General features: G+C 50.2%; 1 protein-coding gene across 2 annotated transcripts in view; it reads right to left on the reverse strand.

Moving 5' to 3' along the window:
- NOS1 (nitric oxide synthase 1) overlaps nucleotides 1-15,500 on the reverse strand; it is a 72,686-nt gene that overhangs the window by 16,250 nt on the left and 40,936 nt on the right. For both annotated transcript variants that reach the window (XM_026088375.1, XM_026088374.1), the window contains 12 exons: nucleotides 15,271-15,433; nucleotides 14,066-14,157; nucleotides 13,156-13,297; nucleotides 12,143-12,282; nucleotides 11,532-11,706; nucleotides 10,226-10,327; nucleotides 9,030-9,224; nucleotides 7,793-7,878; nucleotides 4,489-4,633; nucleotides 3,944-4,048; nucleotides 3,546-3,604; nucleotides 87-203 (listed from right to left, as the gene is read on the reverse strand). In XM_026088375.1, coding sequence (XP_025944160.1) covers nucleotides 87-203; nucleotides 3,546-3,604; nucleotides 3,944-4,048; nucleotides 4,489-4,633; nucleotides 7,793-7,878; nucleotides 9,030-9,224; nucleotides 10,226-10,327; nucleotides 11,532-11,706; nucleotides 12,143-12,282; nucleotides 13,156-13,297; nucleotides 14,066-14,157; nucleotides 15,271-15,433 — 1,521 coding nt within the window. The remainder of the gene's footprint in view (nucleotides 1-86; nucleotides 204-3,545; nucleotides 3,605-3,943; nucleotides 4,049-4,488; nucleotides 4,634-7,792; nucleotides 7,879-9,029; nucleotides 9,225-10,225; nucleotides 10,328-11,531; nucleotides 11,707-12,142; nucleotides 12,283-13,155; nucleotides 13,298-14,065; nucleotides 14,158-15,270; nucleotides 15,434-15,500) is intronic.

The raw sequence follows: 15,500 nt of genomic DNA on the forward strand, positions 1-15,500 counted from the left end.
GTCCCTTCTGCAGCTCCTGAAGACAGACTTAATCTTTTCCGCCTGGACCAGCAAGAAGTTATTGCCTCCCACCCCATCCTATTTACCTGACATTAGCCAGGGGCCCTGTGCTTTCAAAGTTGTCCCTGGAGTCAGGCCCRTCGCCTGAAGATTTTCGTGCATCCGAATAAGATGAGACGCTGTTAAAACGGACCTTGTAGCTCCTGTGAACAGCAACAGCATGGAATATTACAGTGGTGACAGTGGATGTTGTTCACGCAGGGCTATGCGCTCCCCTGGCAGCCAGCACGTTACATCCCCCAGCTGGGTCTGATCTGCTCTATGGGGTCCTCCAGGCAGACCCTGATGTTGACCATCACATTGTCACCAGCTGTGCAGAGCTGACAATACCTTTGGTCTTAACTGTCCTTCCCTGGCTATATGCAAGGTCGGGCATGTGTACGAATATATACTTTTGAAGGTTTTTCCATTCATAGGCAGTGAAAARAAGTAAGAGGAGGGGACAAGGAGGGGGAAGGGGAGAGGAGAAAAAAAATCTGAAAACAGCAGAAGTATTTCTGAATTGAACCATCTTCAGAAATTGCTCTACACAAGAGTTTCTAAATATACTGCAAGAGCAATGAAGCTGTAGTGTGTGGATGAGTCACAGCGGACCTCCTGCACCCAATACACTACACAGAGGAGACTGAACCCTCTGAGCAAAATAACTGCCAGGACTGTAGAGCCCTGTGCTTGCCACCTCTGCTCGGGAGCTGCTCATGGCGACCTACCCTGTTCCAGACCTCTCCTGACCTGCTCCCCTTGTCTCTTCCTCTCAGACTCTTGMTTCACTCCATCTGGATGGAGCTGTATCCTCTGCTCTCCCTGGGCCATGTCCTCACCTAGGGTAACATAGCGAAGGCAGAGTAACCTGGCCYACAGGTTTAGATGGGCATGAGGCCTATTACCTGCTGGAGGCACCTGGGCAGCTCTGATGCTGCAGCTGAAGAGCCTGGAAAGCCTGGTCCTGTCAGGTCAGTGCCCACCAGGACTCAAAGGGGCACAGGTACAGCCCGAAACTTCAACTACCATGCAAAAGGGGTCTCTTCCCCTTCACCAAAACATGATGTTTTACAGGGTTAGTCCCAAATGCTGCTGTAACACTATTCTGTGGCAGCTGGGTCCAGGTATAGCAACCTACTCACATTGCTTCTGTAATAATCATTTTGATCACCCAGAATACATGAACTATCTCACGCACCTCTGATGGCCCAGAGCAACATTTTCCCTCAACCACTGCAGGYAATGCAGTGGCATATGAATGCCTCTGAGAATCCTTGGAAAACCCTTGCTGTACTGTCTAGTGTTGGACAATTCATGGAATTGAATATTTGATCATAACAAAAAGCCTCAGCTGTGGACAGATCCATGGCCACAGTGCTCTGGCAAACTCATTGAGAGACCATGGCTTAGAGAGGTTGCTGGTCCCCACCCCAGGGTGGTCCCAGCCACCAGCTCAGCATCTCCCAGCAGGAGATGCCCCTCTTCTCTAGATCATCTCCTCCAGGCCTCTTTTTACTACTGCAAAAGCTTTTTTCATGTCTAATGTCAGCMTCTCTTGCTGCCATCCAGATCTATGACCTCTTGGCCTGTCCTGGGGGAGGCCACAGGGAATAATTTATTCCTTCCTCCTCTGCAGTCACCTTTTCCATATGTGAAATCTGCTACCACACTGCATTTCTGTCTTCTCCAGACAAAATGGCTCTCACCTTTTTGCTCTGTCCTTGTAGGTCTTTTTTTCCAGCACYCTGACCACTTTTGCTGTCATGTAACCAAGCCACAGGCTGTTCTGGCCCTTAGAAACTCTTGCCAGTCCCTTAAATTACATTTAGAGGTGGCTGGGGCAGCCAACACTGAGCTCAGGTGCTTTTGTCCTCCTCAAATCTGCCTGGCTTGCTGKGGGTGGCACCTCCGCACCCAACCGTATGTTGCACCAACCCTGCCCCAAAAAGTAGGAGATCCTTGGGGTGAGAGCCACATACAAAATGCCCTGGCACCTTCTTCATCCAGACACCTTCAGGGCAGCCTGCATGTCCCGTTTTGCCAGCTGTCCCCATTAAGGGATGAGGCCATTAGAAACCTAATGGGTTTTTGGCTTGCAAGCCCTGCAGGGATCAGTCAGATGACTTGGCTGCACAGCAAGGAGGCCACTTGAGGGCTGTGTAACCAACAGCACAGAGGTACAAACTGGTGTGCAAAGACTGAAGGGCCTGCCCTGCCCGACAACATTCAGTGCCACACTCGGCTGCCCTGGGCACTGCTCTCCGCTGCCCAAGGGGAAGGTCCCGGGCTCTGATGTCCCATTAAACAGCACTATCACTGGCCAGTACTAATTCCACTTTGATTAAGGAGCAGCCTTTTATCAGTTGCCTGCATCGCTATGTTAACTCAGGAGAAATGCCACAGTGAAGCAGTGTCCCAGTTAAGCAGAGTAAATTGTACTTTATAGCTAAAATAAGAGGAGGCCCCGAACGATTAACACTTTGCCAGCTGTCCTCACATCCCAACCTCTGGGACGTGCACAGAGATGCTCAAGGCTCATCCTTCRCCAATGGGAGTTTTCTAAAACCCCAAGCCCTGTCTCCAAGGTACTGGTTCTGGTCTCAGTGTTACAAAAATCACAGCCAGAATTTTTAACAGCTCTTATTTTCCCTAGAAATATTTTTTGCATGATGCAAGAAGGTAGCTTTGGTTCTCAAATGCTCTCTGTCCTTTTGGCCCGCCTACATCCACACAGCTGGGAACTCCCCTCTTCCTGCAAGTCTCACTATTTTTGTGTCTCCTTGAAAGCCTCAGCTATAGGACTTAATGATTGTGGGTGAATTCCTGCTTTTATCTGTTTTTCTGTAGCCACCTGTCTCTTACAGCTGCAGAGAAAAACTTTAAAATGCCAGCCCTACAGTCTCAAATCCCAGAAGGCAACTGAAAAGAACCACAGATTTGGTATTTTAATAAACTCTTCACTTTTGAAAAGTATTTGTTGGTCGGCAGCTGTGCTTCCATCCCTCGTGACAGAACAGCTTTAACAACTCATGTGAATGCTACAACTCACGTGTGACCGCCTGCAGGGATGCAAGGCACATCCCCACCTTGCAGGACCTTGATTTAGGGACCCCTGCAAAAGCACAGTGTACATCACGGTATCCAGGGGGTGAGGGTGGTGGTGGCTGGGGCAGCACTGAAAAGCAGGGGATCTCAGTTCATATGGATGTGTCCTAAGTGCCTTGCCCATGGGACATCTGTGGCCGGGAATTATGCCAGGGAATTATAAGCCAGAGTCCACATACATGCCTGACTCGGTGCTATTGCCCTCCCTGTGACCTCAGCCTRCTCCACCCCTGGTTCTCCAGGCAGGTCCCATCCCTCCAACCTTTGCAAACTTGCAACCTGTGTTGGGATTTCGCTCTCCCTTCCGAGAGGAGGAAAACCAAGAGAGTTGGCTGTCCTGGCTACTGAGGCTGCCTGCTCTCCGGGGTTGTGAGTGGGGGTGTGTGTGGCACTCTTACTTCCTCTCCTCCAGGTTGGAGTTGGGATTCTTCATTTCCATTAGCGCGCAGCCAAATTTCTACAGAGAGAGAGAGAAAAAAAAAAGCAAACCCACAGCAAAGGCCATCAGGTTTGCAAATCTAGCTACAGGAACCAAAGGAGTGACCAAAGCCTGGCCTGGGTCCATTAATAAGTCATTTGTCTCACAGCTGGCGAGGGAATAAGTAGATATCCCCRTTTCAGAGAGCTGGAAGCAGAGATAGGCACAGCACCAAGTATGACACAGTACCCAGGCCCTGTTTCAGGCCATTTCAGCATGCAACAGCTGAGCTTGGAGGGGATGCCCTTCTCTGCTCTCCACTGCCTCTCCTCTGCCCATATCCCTGCAGTGGTTACCTGTCCCCGTGGTCTGTCTTACCTCTCCATTCTCAGGTGGGTCTCCATTGCCAAAGGTGCTTGTGACCACCAGGACCATGGTTTCATGCTCTAGGTGGACTATGTCGTACTCATCCATAGACATCACCTGAGAGCAACAGAGATGTTARCAAGAGTGCCTAGGTGAGGAGACCTACCACCAGCCAGTCTGCTGAGCCCCTGCTACCTAAGGGCAGGAACTGCATCTACTGGCTGATTCCAGGCCAGTGCACTGGCAGAAATCTCTGCACCAGGAGGATGAGAACAAGGGACTTAAAGAGACACAGACAAATCTCCCCTCAAAACTTTGGGGCTACCTGAGAAGCAGAATACAAAGTAGGCCCCAACACTTGCTGGGGTATTAGCTGGAAATGCTGTTCACATGCAGGCTTCTCTTGAGTAACCCAGACTCACCAGGCCACATTCTGGGAGCTGCTGAGGGCCCACACAGGATGGGAAGGTACACATGTGTTGCCCAAGAGCCATTTATTTCCTTGGACTACCCACAGGTGTGTGCAGTCTTGCAGGTGCTGGGAGCTAGTACACTACCTTGGCATCAAAAGCATGCTTGAAGATTTCGCACAGGGTTTTTGCATAGACCTGGGACTTCCCTGTTTCTGTGGCGTACAGGATGGTCGCTTTGACCCGCTTGGCCATGGCCTGCCCCATCAATTTGGCCGAGAACTTCACAGCTCTAGGAAGCAAGAACAAATCCCCATAAGAGAGTAATAGGAGTGCCCACCTCCTTATTAGTGCCTCTAGCCCAGACTATTCAGAGCATATTTATTATTAAATGAACAGTCTGCCTTCAAAACTGCAACACTTTTTTGGTGTTATATGCCAAATATGGACACTATGGAGGAGCCTATTTGTCTTGACTTATCAGAGAGGAAGACTGGATTGGGGTGGGGGTTTGAACACAGAGCTGAAGTGCCTTGGTGGGCAGAAGAAAGGAGGAAAATGCTAAACCAGGTTTGGAAGGGCTCTTTCTGCAGGGACAGAGAAGCCGAAGAAGAACCTGGGTGGCAGTCACTGAGATTAGCAGTTAACTTCAAAGCAAAAGCCGGAGCCTAACCAGAGACCAAGCTACTGAAGGAATAGTGACTTCTCTGTCTCTTCATGTCTTTAAATCACACCTGGCTGCCTTTCTGTAGGAGTTGTCCTAGCCAAGCAGAAGTGCCCAGGCTCCACACATCACTCAGAAAGCCCTGAGACACTCAGAAGGTCAGACAAGGCTGTCTGTAGTCCCTTTGATTTGCACTCCAGCGATGCTATGAAGTTTACTCAGACGAACAGCCCTCCTGAGGCTGAGAGGTTGTACACTTATTTGAGTGTTTGCAAGGCTGTGTCTAGCTAGATACCTCCTGTGGCTGGAATCGTGACTGGATGTGTTTGCTCCAGTTTTCCCCACTGGCTCAGCTCTGACAGCAGGGCACAGAGGCTCTGAGAGGTCACCTGCGTCTCTAATCCTGGCCAAGGCGATGCAGCACTAGAAACACTGGTTCCTTCTCAATGCTAGTATTGATGGCTGGATCTGCATCAGTGGGCGCACAGCAATGGGGGACAAGGAAGGCAGTTGTGAGCCAGCTTTGGGTTGCATAGTGGGGCACTGAGGCTGGTGTGGCAAGCATTGGTTTGTTATTGTAGGGTCATTCCTAAGTGGTTTGGACATCAACATTATTTTTCCTAAATGCAGAATGCCTTCACCCTTTTTAAATGGTTCATCAAGCCTGTAAATGGGAAAGTCAAAAAGGCAGGTCAGAGCTGAGGCCTGGATTTAGCCTCGTGTATTGCAAAATGGAAGGGGCATTTGTAGGGGGGCTGAGAGAGCACAAAGCATCTCATGTGACCTCTGCAAAAACAAGGGCTGCTTGATTCACTTTCACAGCTCAGAGCTGTAAAGAAAGTTTCTCTAGAAGGCAGCAAAATATAAAGACCAATGAGAGCAGGCTCAGCACCACCCCATGCCCAGGGTCACCTAGTTCAGACTCCTGAAGATGAGCTATGGAGGAACGGAGATTGCAGCTGCACTGGTTAAGCGAGCAGGAGAAACCCAGCTCMCCACTGCCCCTCCTGCCAAGCGGTCTTTGAGCTGGCCACCATTTCCAAGGAGGGCAGAAATTCTGTATGTTTAAAAATTCACTTGGGAAAAGAAAAAGGAGGAGAAAAGGGGTAGAAACTCTGCCAGGCTGTTACCTCCTGCCTCCTCCAGCCCGGCTGTGTGGCTAGAGGCCTTCGTCTCCAYGGAGCATTTCCCGGTGGCAGGGCTCCTCTGGGCAGCTCCCTTCCACTTCCAAGTCAGTCTCATGAGGATTTACTTTGCTGAATGTAGTTCTGCGTATTAATGTCACCCCTTTGCTTTCCCCTGACAGTAGTGTCCCTTGTTTCCAGGGTTTACRCTGACTGCTGGGGAGGGAAGGGGCAGGATGGGGAGGGACTGCAGATTTGAACCCTTTGATTTGGCCAGAACTAGCACAACCTGTCTGAACAGGCATCAAAATCACGGCAAAACCAGTGCCAGGTGCAACACTCAGGATTGCTGGACTTGGTCCTCCACTTGTTCAGCTGATTAGCTCAGATCCAGGCAGGATTAATGGTGAATTAAAAAAATAATTACCTTCCCCCCATCAAGAACAATGGAGAGGTTTTTTTTTTAAAAAACTTACCTGCCAGGCTTACATTTTTATAAAAACATTTATCAACTGCACACACGATGGCTACAAATAAAATCCATTGTTTCTCCTAACTCAATGGCTCAATTAATCTTTCTGAGCTCTCCACCAGGCCCCAGCTGCAGCCCGGACCCACGCACCAGTGCCAGCCTAAGGAGTATATTCATGACCCAGCTGTTGATCATGTTTAATAGATGTACCATGGAAAATAGCTTACAGTAGGTGATGGCTGAAGAGTGGGAACAAACTGATAGTGGGCACACAGGAAACTAAAGCGTGGGAAATGCTGTGAACAGCACAAGGCCACCTGGCAGCCTGGGCACAGATACCAGGGCAGACCCAGCCCTCCTCAGTCTTGGCCCAGCGCTCTTTTTCCTCGGTGAAACACCTCCAACAGAAAACTTCCCTGCCAATGGTCCACAGGGAAGGCGTTCAGACCAGGATCAGTCAAAGGGGCCAAATTACACTTCCTTCCTAGATCCCTGCTGACYGGGAGCTTAGGAGCATTTGGCACAGGACAGGGGCTTGCACAGCTCATTACAAGGGGAGAACTAGCCATGAAGTCTGAATCTCAGCTTTGCTCTAAAAAACAAGGGCTGCTCAGATCTGTGGTCCTGATCACTCTGTAACATGTAGGAAGATTCCTTATTCCCATCTCCCTCCTCCTTGCAAAGGGGACAGTCAGAGGTTTAGATACCCACTGGAGACAACTGCTCCTCAAAGAGTCAGTGAGAGAAATACAGACAAGAGTTTGATCTTATTGTGTCAGCATTGCTATGAACAATAGTGACTGATCTCTTTGCCCCAGGAGGCTGTGAAAGGAGAAACAGGTGATAAAATCCCAAGAAGTGAGAAAGCCATCCTCAGCTTTGAAGACCACCTTACTGGAGAGTGATACGTCTTAGGAACAGAGACTACATGCAATATTCAGTATACATCTGCCCCCATCCACACACCTTTTGAAGGTCTACTAGGATTTTCAAAGGGCTATCTGTTTCCCTGAATGTCCCTCTTGTCGACTAAACCCTTCAGTGGTCTTGGATCCAGGCTCACAACCCAGCACCCAGGAGTTTTCACACATCCTTAGGGCAGCACTGCCAAGCAGGAAAGCAAGTGTAGCTGCCCAAAACCAGGACCAGCCCACAGCACTCCAGGGCTTTTCAGAGCTCACTGATACTTACTTTGCTAGCTTCTTAAAGCCAATGGCCCTCTTCTTGGTAGGCGTCCCATTGACCCCTTTCCAGACGTGAGTGTTCCAAGGGTCCGGCTAGGAGAGAGAAGAGCAGCAGCAGCTGATGGGCAGTACTTAGCACTTTGAGAAAAGCTGTATCCATGGTGCTCAGCACTGAATTCCCCTAGTCCTGAATGGAAGGATTAGCTGGCCTCAGACCCTCTTCACAGCTCTTGATCCTTGGAGCTCACGGGTCTCTTGGGGTATGTGGGCATTTAAGTATGCATACGCAATTGCATTATAATAAAATGTTGCTGGCTTGTAGCAGCATCTGGTCAAATGCCCCCTCATCTCTGAAATGAGCACTAATAAGCAACAAGTAAAAAGAAAACCATGCACTGCCAGAAAAGGAAGGAAATGGAAACACATCCTTCCCCTTCCCCAAACCAAATCTCTTTTTTTTGGAGGCTCTTTGGGAAGGGAAGTCAGCTGAAGAAAGGAACAAGTGCACAGAAGCTAATTCAGTGCTCTTGCAGGCTGCTGTCTGTAATCAGGGCCAGGAATCATCGGGGTTCCTGGTGGATTGATTATAAAAATGAACAGACTGCTCTGTTTTGTGATTGTTCCTTAAGGGCTCTTGATTAAAGGTCACATTGTGTGAAAAACCACCAGAGCAGGGATGTTTGGTTAATGAGGGTGTGTTTGCTTAGGGCCCTTTTTCCCATGGTCTGAAGCGCTAAATATTCCAGCACCATCATGTCAGCCCATGGCTTGGCTGGTTGAGCAGGAGCCCCTGATGAAACTGTTGGATCCCCAAGCTGGCAGGAGCCACCTACTCATATCTGCAAGCTGGAGAGAGGAGGGAGGTGGTGACTGCCAGGGCATTTCCCCACTTACCGACCAAAGAGCAAAATTAGGCACATCCAAAAGGAGGAGCTCTGTTTTGTTCTGCTTGAACCAAAGGTACAAGTTGGGGCCTGAGAAGTCCCATGCTCTGAAGGAGAGGCAGAGACCCAACCCCTTGGGAAAAGGGACTTCTGGTTATCACACCAAATCAGGGGGATCATCAGTTAGACACGTCCATGGATTCACTGACTCAAGGGACAGTTGTTGAAGTGAAGAGCTCATCAAGGGATTGGGTGACGTCCCTCTCCTTGCTGCATCTCCCAGTTCCTCCAGCTCCCACCCTGCTCTTGGTTATACCTTTRGGCATGCAACACTGGAGAAAGGTAGGGTGCAGAGAGTACCTGGTACTCAAAAGACGGTGTGAGACGGTAGTTTAGCATCTCCTGATGGAAAACAGGGGTGATGCTGCCAGACATTGGCGGGACAATCCACACCCAGTCGGCAGGACAGCCTCCACGGCATCGATACTCATTCTCCATGTGCTTGATAAAGGACTCTGTGGCTGAATGGTGATCCACAATGGTCACCTTGTCACTCTGTTGGAGAGAGAAGAGAGCAAAGCCAAGAACTATGGGTTAATACTCCACAGAAAGTGAAAACCAAACCCAGGCATTTCAATAGGGAGGGCTACGGCCAGAGAGCAGAGCTCTAGATAAAAGTGTATATCAAGCAATAAATGTAGCAGACATAAATGTCACAAATGACCACTGGCCAGAAGTCCAAAGCAAAAGRATGCTCATGGACCAGGAGTCCTCCAGAAGGGCCTTGTGGGGAGGCACAGAGGGAAGCCCTAATATTTCATCTTTTTTTTTTTTTRATGTTTAGAACTGTTTGACCCCCAATGGCCTCACTCCCATGGTCCTACAGGACTGTACCTTTGAAAATGAGCACGGAGCAGCTGCTGCCACAGCCTTTCCAAAGAACACAGTCATTGAGCAATGCCTTTTTCTACAGCTGAGAAGCAGCCCTTGTCCTTCCTGAGTAGACGTGCTATGGGATGGGTGTTCCTCTTGTTATTTGTCATGGGCTGAGCAAGGATCAGGATGGCACAAACAGGCTGGAGCACGCCACTGCTCAGCCCCTTTGGGAACTCTTTCAGGTCTTGCAGATCTCAAGGATCCAGCTCTGGAAAGGACTCCCRCTCTCTGAAGTTGCATTGCCAAGGACCAGTTTTACTACTCAACCTTTAAGTGAAAGTGTGGGGAGAGCCTGGGCCAGATTCTTGATGTCATCACTGCCAATTCTTGTCTCAGATAGTACAGAAGGGCTGGATCCTGCCCCTCGGGGCACTCCCTCTGGATTGGCAGAGCTCAGACTGTGGTAGTGCTGTCTTTGCAACGTCCAGGGCACAGAGATTATTAAATTTCACTGCAGGCTCCTGGAACAGCCTGAAATTAGGAAGGCACGGCACAATTTTAGCTGAGTGTATCAGTAGCCGCCATTGTCCTTGGGSAGATGCCTCCATACTTCTCCCATCCAGTCCCTGCATCCCTCAAGCCTCACCCAAACACTGCAGCGAGTCCTGCAGCTCAGATACCTGGAAGCTGTACAGGACAGCAATGTTGATCTCCACCAAGGCTTGGTCCTTCCACAGTGAGGAGGTTTTCCTCATATCCAAATTCATTTTCTTGGCCACTTGCTGTAACAAAACATGGTAGAAGGACTGAAGATCTCTGCTTGAGAGAGTGCGAAACCCAAAGGATTGAGCCATGTTCACTCAAGGCACATAGAAGACAGGGCAGCACCCTTGCAATGAGTGGCAGATGGTTTTGCCTTCCTCTGAGATGTGGTCCTGCTTTTTCCTCTCCATGACTGGAGCAAGGCAAGTATGGCCTYCTCCTTCTTCTCTCTTCCCCACAAACTGCCGAAAAGGGACATAGAAAGCCATTGTTCTTTGTGGGGAGGAGAGGAGATTGGTGGATCCCTGGGGTAGTGGGAGAAGATGGTAATGTAAGTGCCTGGAGGAACAGGCCCTTGCCAGACCTCTGCAGCTCCCAAACTCCATTATTTCTTCGCCCTTTTCTTCCACCTAGAGTCCTTCTCCCAAACAGTTACACACATGTGCACGTGCACATAAATGCACATGCACACACACACATACATGCACATATGCGCAYACACTTGTTCTGAGCCCTCTGGTTTCCAAGTGAGCTCTCAAGCGACTCGAGAAGGATGCACCCCCTCAGAGTAACACAGCATGCTCCTTGAAAGGGGAAAGGAGCTGAGTGAGATTCCYCTTGCGTTTCGTGCTGCCATTGTGAGACTTGGATTTTTCCCCCACCTCCTCCTCCTTCATCTACAGTGCCAGCGTTTCACCACAGCTTGCCCTCATCTCTGACTCACACGGTCCCCGGTGCAGGGAGTTCCTGAGCCACAGAAAAGCACCTGGCAGTTCCTCCCAGATGGGCCAGCCGGAGGGTCCCCATGGACAGGCACGTCTCTGAGGAGTCGCTGAGTGTCTCGGCACCTGCTCACCCCCACCATTTCCCTCAGCACTTGGCCCCTAGCAAGCACACACAAGTCACAGGCCCCCAACTCACCAGGTGACTGCTGACCCATATGATGCTTTCAGAGGTCTAGGGGGTGCTTAATAGATATCAGCTTTGTTGTGTTTAGTACCAGCTGGCCTCACAGGACACAGCAAAACTTGCCAGCCTTGTAGCTTCTTTGGCCGTATGGCTCCAGAAGAACATAACTGCTTTATAGCAGCTACCTGTAAGGGAGACTTGCATGTCCTGCACTCTCCCACCCAAGGTGACACTGCCCCAGGGCCCTGCCCTGCTCCCCAGTAACTTCACACATACCCAGTGTACCAYGAGGAATGCCTCGGAGGGGGGGATTACCTCCAGCATGTTGTAGCGAGAGTTGTCACAATAATCTCGGACCCCAATCTCTGTCCCCATGTACCAGCCGCTGAAGGGACAGGCAGAAAACTCCAAGCCACCAATCTCAAGGAGCATGTTGGAAACTGCAGGCAAACCGTACCACTTCAGGCCCAGGTCCTTAAACCATTCAAACCTGCCAGGACACAACAGGGTTAGGCAAGTAGCCAAACCTCCCCTGCCAAATGCAGGCAGGGGAATGGAGGACACTACTTTGCCACGAGCCACCAGGCCCAAGGACGCATGAGCAGAATGGTCTGTGGAGGTAATACCTCCGTTAGGGGCTGTTTATGAGGAGAGGGTAATACACCAGGAGTGTTATAGAGCAAYGTAAGTCCTGATAGACTTCAAGAAAAGGCAAACCAGCCCCGATGCAAGAATACAAGTTGCTTTCTACCCCCTGGCTCTGCCAGTTTTCCATGCAGTGGGAAGGGAAGATCTGGAAAAGGGAGTACTAAAGCACCCAAGCCATGACAAGGAAAGGCCGTGCACAGGAGTTGGCTTAGGTTGAAGCCAGAGGAGCTGAGTCCTGCTGATCCCCTTGAGGAGTTTTGGGGCCTTCTCTGACTTACTTGGGATGCCGGATGGGCACTTCCAGCACGAGCTCTGGGGGGATTTCGAAGAGCTCTGGATCATTGCCATTGGCTTGGAGGAGTAGAGGCAGGATATCGAAGCGCCCATATGGTGCCTTCCACCCTTGCTGAATGCAGATCTAAGGCCAAAACAAAGCTGGAGTTAAAAGTCCCAGCAGATCGCCTGCCCTCTGGCCTCTGTGGGCAGGGAGTTGCACAGCACTGGGCAGCCTCTCCTAAAAGCATCTCCGCTCAGCCGTTACAGTCAAGGAACATTCTCTGTCCAAAGGAGCTATTACAGAGGTGGCCTGTCAYGGCCAACCTATGGCCAGTGTAAGGGGTGTCCAGGGGAACTGCAGTGAAAGTGAGCCTAGAACGAAATCCCCGGAAAGGATCATGGCTCTGAAAAAGCTGCTTACCATATTTGTGCCTGTATAGATGGAGAAGGGAGGGTGAATGGGTGAGAAAAGTGGAAAAGAGCAGCGGCACAAAGCACATCTCTCATTTCTGGTTCCCACTGGCCTAGGTCAGTGGTGGGCACACGTGTCCACCAGCAACAGTTCCCTTGGCACTACTATGCTTCCTCTTCTCTGCAAAAGGAAAATAAGACCAAGAGTCTTCTAGTACAGCTATGGCCAACTCCTACATGTGTGGGAACAGCTTTTATTCCTGGAAAAATAGTTAAGTCTCACTTGTCTGGCACTGCAGTGGATCTGATGAGCTCTGTCTGACCCAGCATGGGTCCTCATCCTCCTCACACCAAGTGCAAAGCACCCTGTCTGGTCTGCCTGGTTGGTCAGCCAGCATTCGTGAGGGGTTGATAAATCTGCCATGCGAGGAGCAATCTGTCCTCAGCTGCTGGCTGGCCATCCCTGTGTTAGATGGACTGGAAGGCAGCAAAATCCTGTGTAGATGCTCCATCTTATTTGGGCTCCTGGGATGGTCAGAGCTGCTGCATTTCCCCACTGGCTGCACACCCACGATGTCCAGGACAGATGGCTTCAGCCACATACCTCCGTCAGCTCTGCRTTTGCTGGGTCTCCCAGAATAGTCCCGTCGGGCTGCTTGTAACCAGCATAGCGGATGAGCTGGGCGTTCCAGATCCGGAAGTCATGCTTGCTGTCTGTCCGCTGTGGGAATATAGTGATAGCAGATCTGGAAGGAAGAGGAAGCACTGGTGAATGCCAYGGAAATCACAAGAGCACAGGACAGAGGTTATCAAAGAAATGGAGAAGTGTTGTGGGGGAAATGTGCAGCCTCTGCCTGCCCACCACATGTGCCCAGACCCTCTGCCTGTGACCTGGACAAGCCCCCAAATCCAAGGTGGAGTGTTCCCATACCCTGTGAGAACAGGGAGACACACCTGGGCATCTGGATARAGAAGATTCGTTCCTGTTTAACCACTACAAGTAAAATTTACTTCCTACCCTTAGGTGAGGAGTGGATTGAGAGTAATACTTTTGGGCAGGACACAAAATACTGAAGGTGAGGGTCATTTATTAYGTTTCCTTCACTGGAAGAAATCTTGGCCAGGTATATTCCAGCTCTGGAATTTGGGGAATTTACAGCAATTCAGCTCCACGCAGAAGTTGGCTGCTAACAAGGTGTTTCAGAGAGATCTGGGGGAGAAGTCCATGCTCTGCATTTGATGCAGGAGGAAGGGCCAAATATAGGAAGGGTCAAATAATTGGAAAATCTGCTCTTTTGGGTTCCATGGAGAGCAAGAACAGAGATATGCCTGCACCAGCAGGACAGCTTCCCCCAGCATCAGAGCCATCTAATGCTCCCCAGGAGAGGTGCCAGCTACAAGTATCCTGTTGTGCAGCAACAACTGAAGGAGACAGTCAGCAGGGACCAGAGCTGGGTTGACACACATCCACAGGCCCTCAGATTTAAACCCTGATCACTCCCCGGATGGCTCACCTGAGGTTCCCTTTGTTGGTGGCATATTTGATGTGGTTGCAGATATAATTGAACATCCCATGGGCTGTGGTGCAGTCTCGGGCATCAAACACCTGAAACAGTGGATGCAATAGAAGTTATGCTACAAGGTTCATGCTCCAGTGCACAAGGCAAAGCCAAGCAGAAGAAACACAGTACAGTGGAAAGCCCAAGGGGCCACTGTGATGCATTAGTTATATAGAGCTACAACATTATGTGCTCTCTGCCATTTTTAACATGGGGACATCTAATATTGTTGCCTCTTCTGCTCTGGAGAGCTGATTCATCTCCTGCTTTAGCAAGAACAGCCCCAGTCCAGCACCCTCAACCCACTGCTGTTCCTGACTCATCTGCCAGTAGTTTTGGTTTCTGTTGTTTGTCTCTCATAGATCAAGACTCAAAACTGAAATAGGAGAGGTGTAAGCCAGGTCTGAGGAATACAGAGAGGGTGGGAAAGCCAGGAAGAAGAGCCAGCTGGAGGCTTGAAGACAACTTCTTGCAGAAGTTGCTCTCCCCCAAAGTTTAAATTAGTCAAAAGAAACAGGAGAACAGAAGAGCTGAAGGCTGAACTGGGAGCGAAGGAGGCCCAGCCTCCTAGTCCCAGCAGTGCCAATACCCTGCACAATGCAGCCACAGGAATTGCTCAGCAACAGTTGAGCTATCCTCTGGGTTGCAAAATGACATGTTGTCTTTGTACCAAGAGAATTCAAATTCCACTAGAGATCACTAATTCAAGTCCTACCTGCGTGCTCCCAGCTCAGTCAAAAGGGCACCGAGCCAAGTCTTCTCCTGTCATAGCCTCTCTGACTGTACCAAAGATGAGTGTGTCCTGCTGCCTCTTTCTAGGCAGAGCTACAGTTTTGGAAGCAGGATGTGGGATATTGGAACAGTATCTGATTTTGGAAAATGTTCTTTAGAGCGCCAGCTTCCAGTTGGCCAGGTTTCAGACACAGACACCTCTGCTGCACCTTCCCCCACAGATGCTTTTGCAGTTCCAGCTCCCTTCCCAGCCTCTGCATCTCCAAAGCCTTTGGGGAGAGCTTGGCTGCTCTGTGGTTTCATCACCCACAGCTGTACCCATGCTGTGCTTCCCTGGGTATTTGAAGAGCAAGAATTGCCTTTCCAAAACTCCAATGAATCCTTTGGCAGGCAACCTGCCAGCCCTTTTCAGATGAGACCGTGCTCACCTGTAGCTTGGACCACTGAATCCTGCCCACACAGCGGGCAGCATTTCTCCAGGCATGCTTTGCTCCATAGATGAGTTCTGTGTCCCGCAGCTGGTAGGTGTCTGTGGCTTCAATCTCCTTGGTCACTTCCTCCAGCCTTTCCATGTGGGCCTTGGAGCCGGATCTGCATGTGTGGGGAATGGAGAAGACAACAGTTACCAGCCAGGGTGGAGGACAGAGACTGCTGTTTT

Source organism: Apteryx rowi, unplaced genomic scaffold (assembly GCF_003343035.1).
Source record: "Apteryx rowi isolate R43461 unplaced genomic scaffold, aptRow1 scaffold_768, whole genome shotgun sequence".
Lineage (NCBI taxonomy): Eukaryota > Metazoa > Chordata > Aves > Apterygiformes > Apterygidae > Apteryx > Apteryx rowi.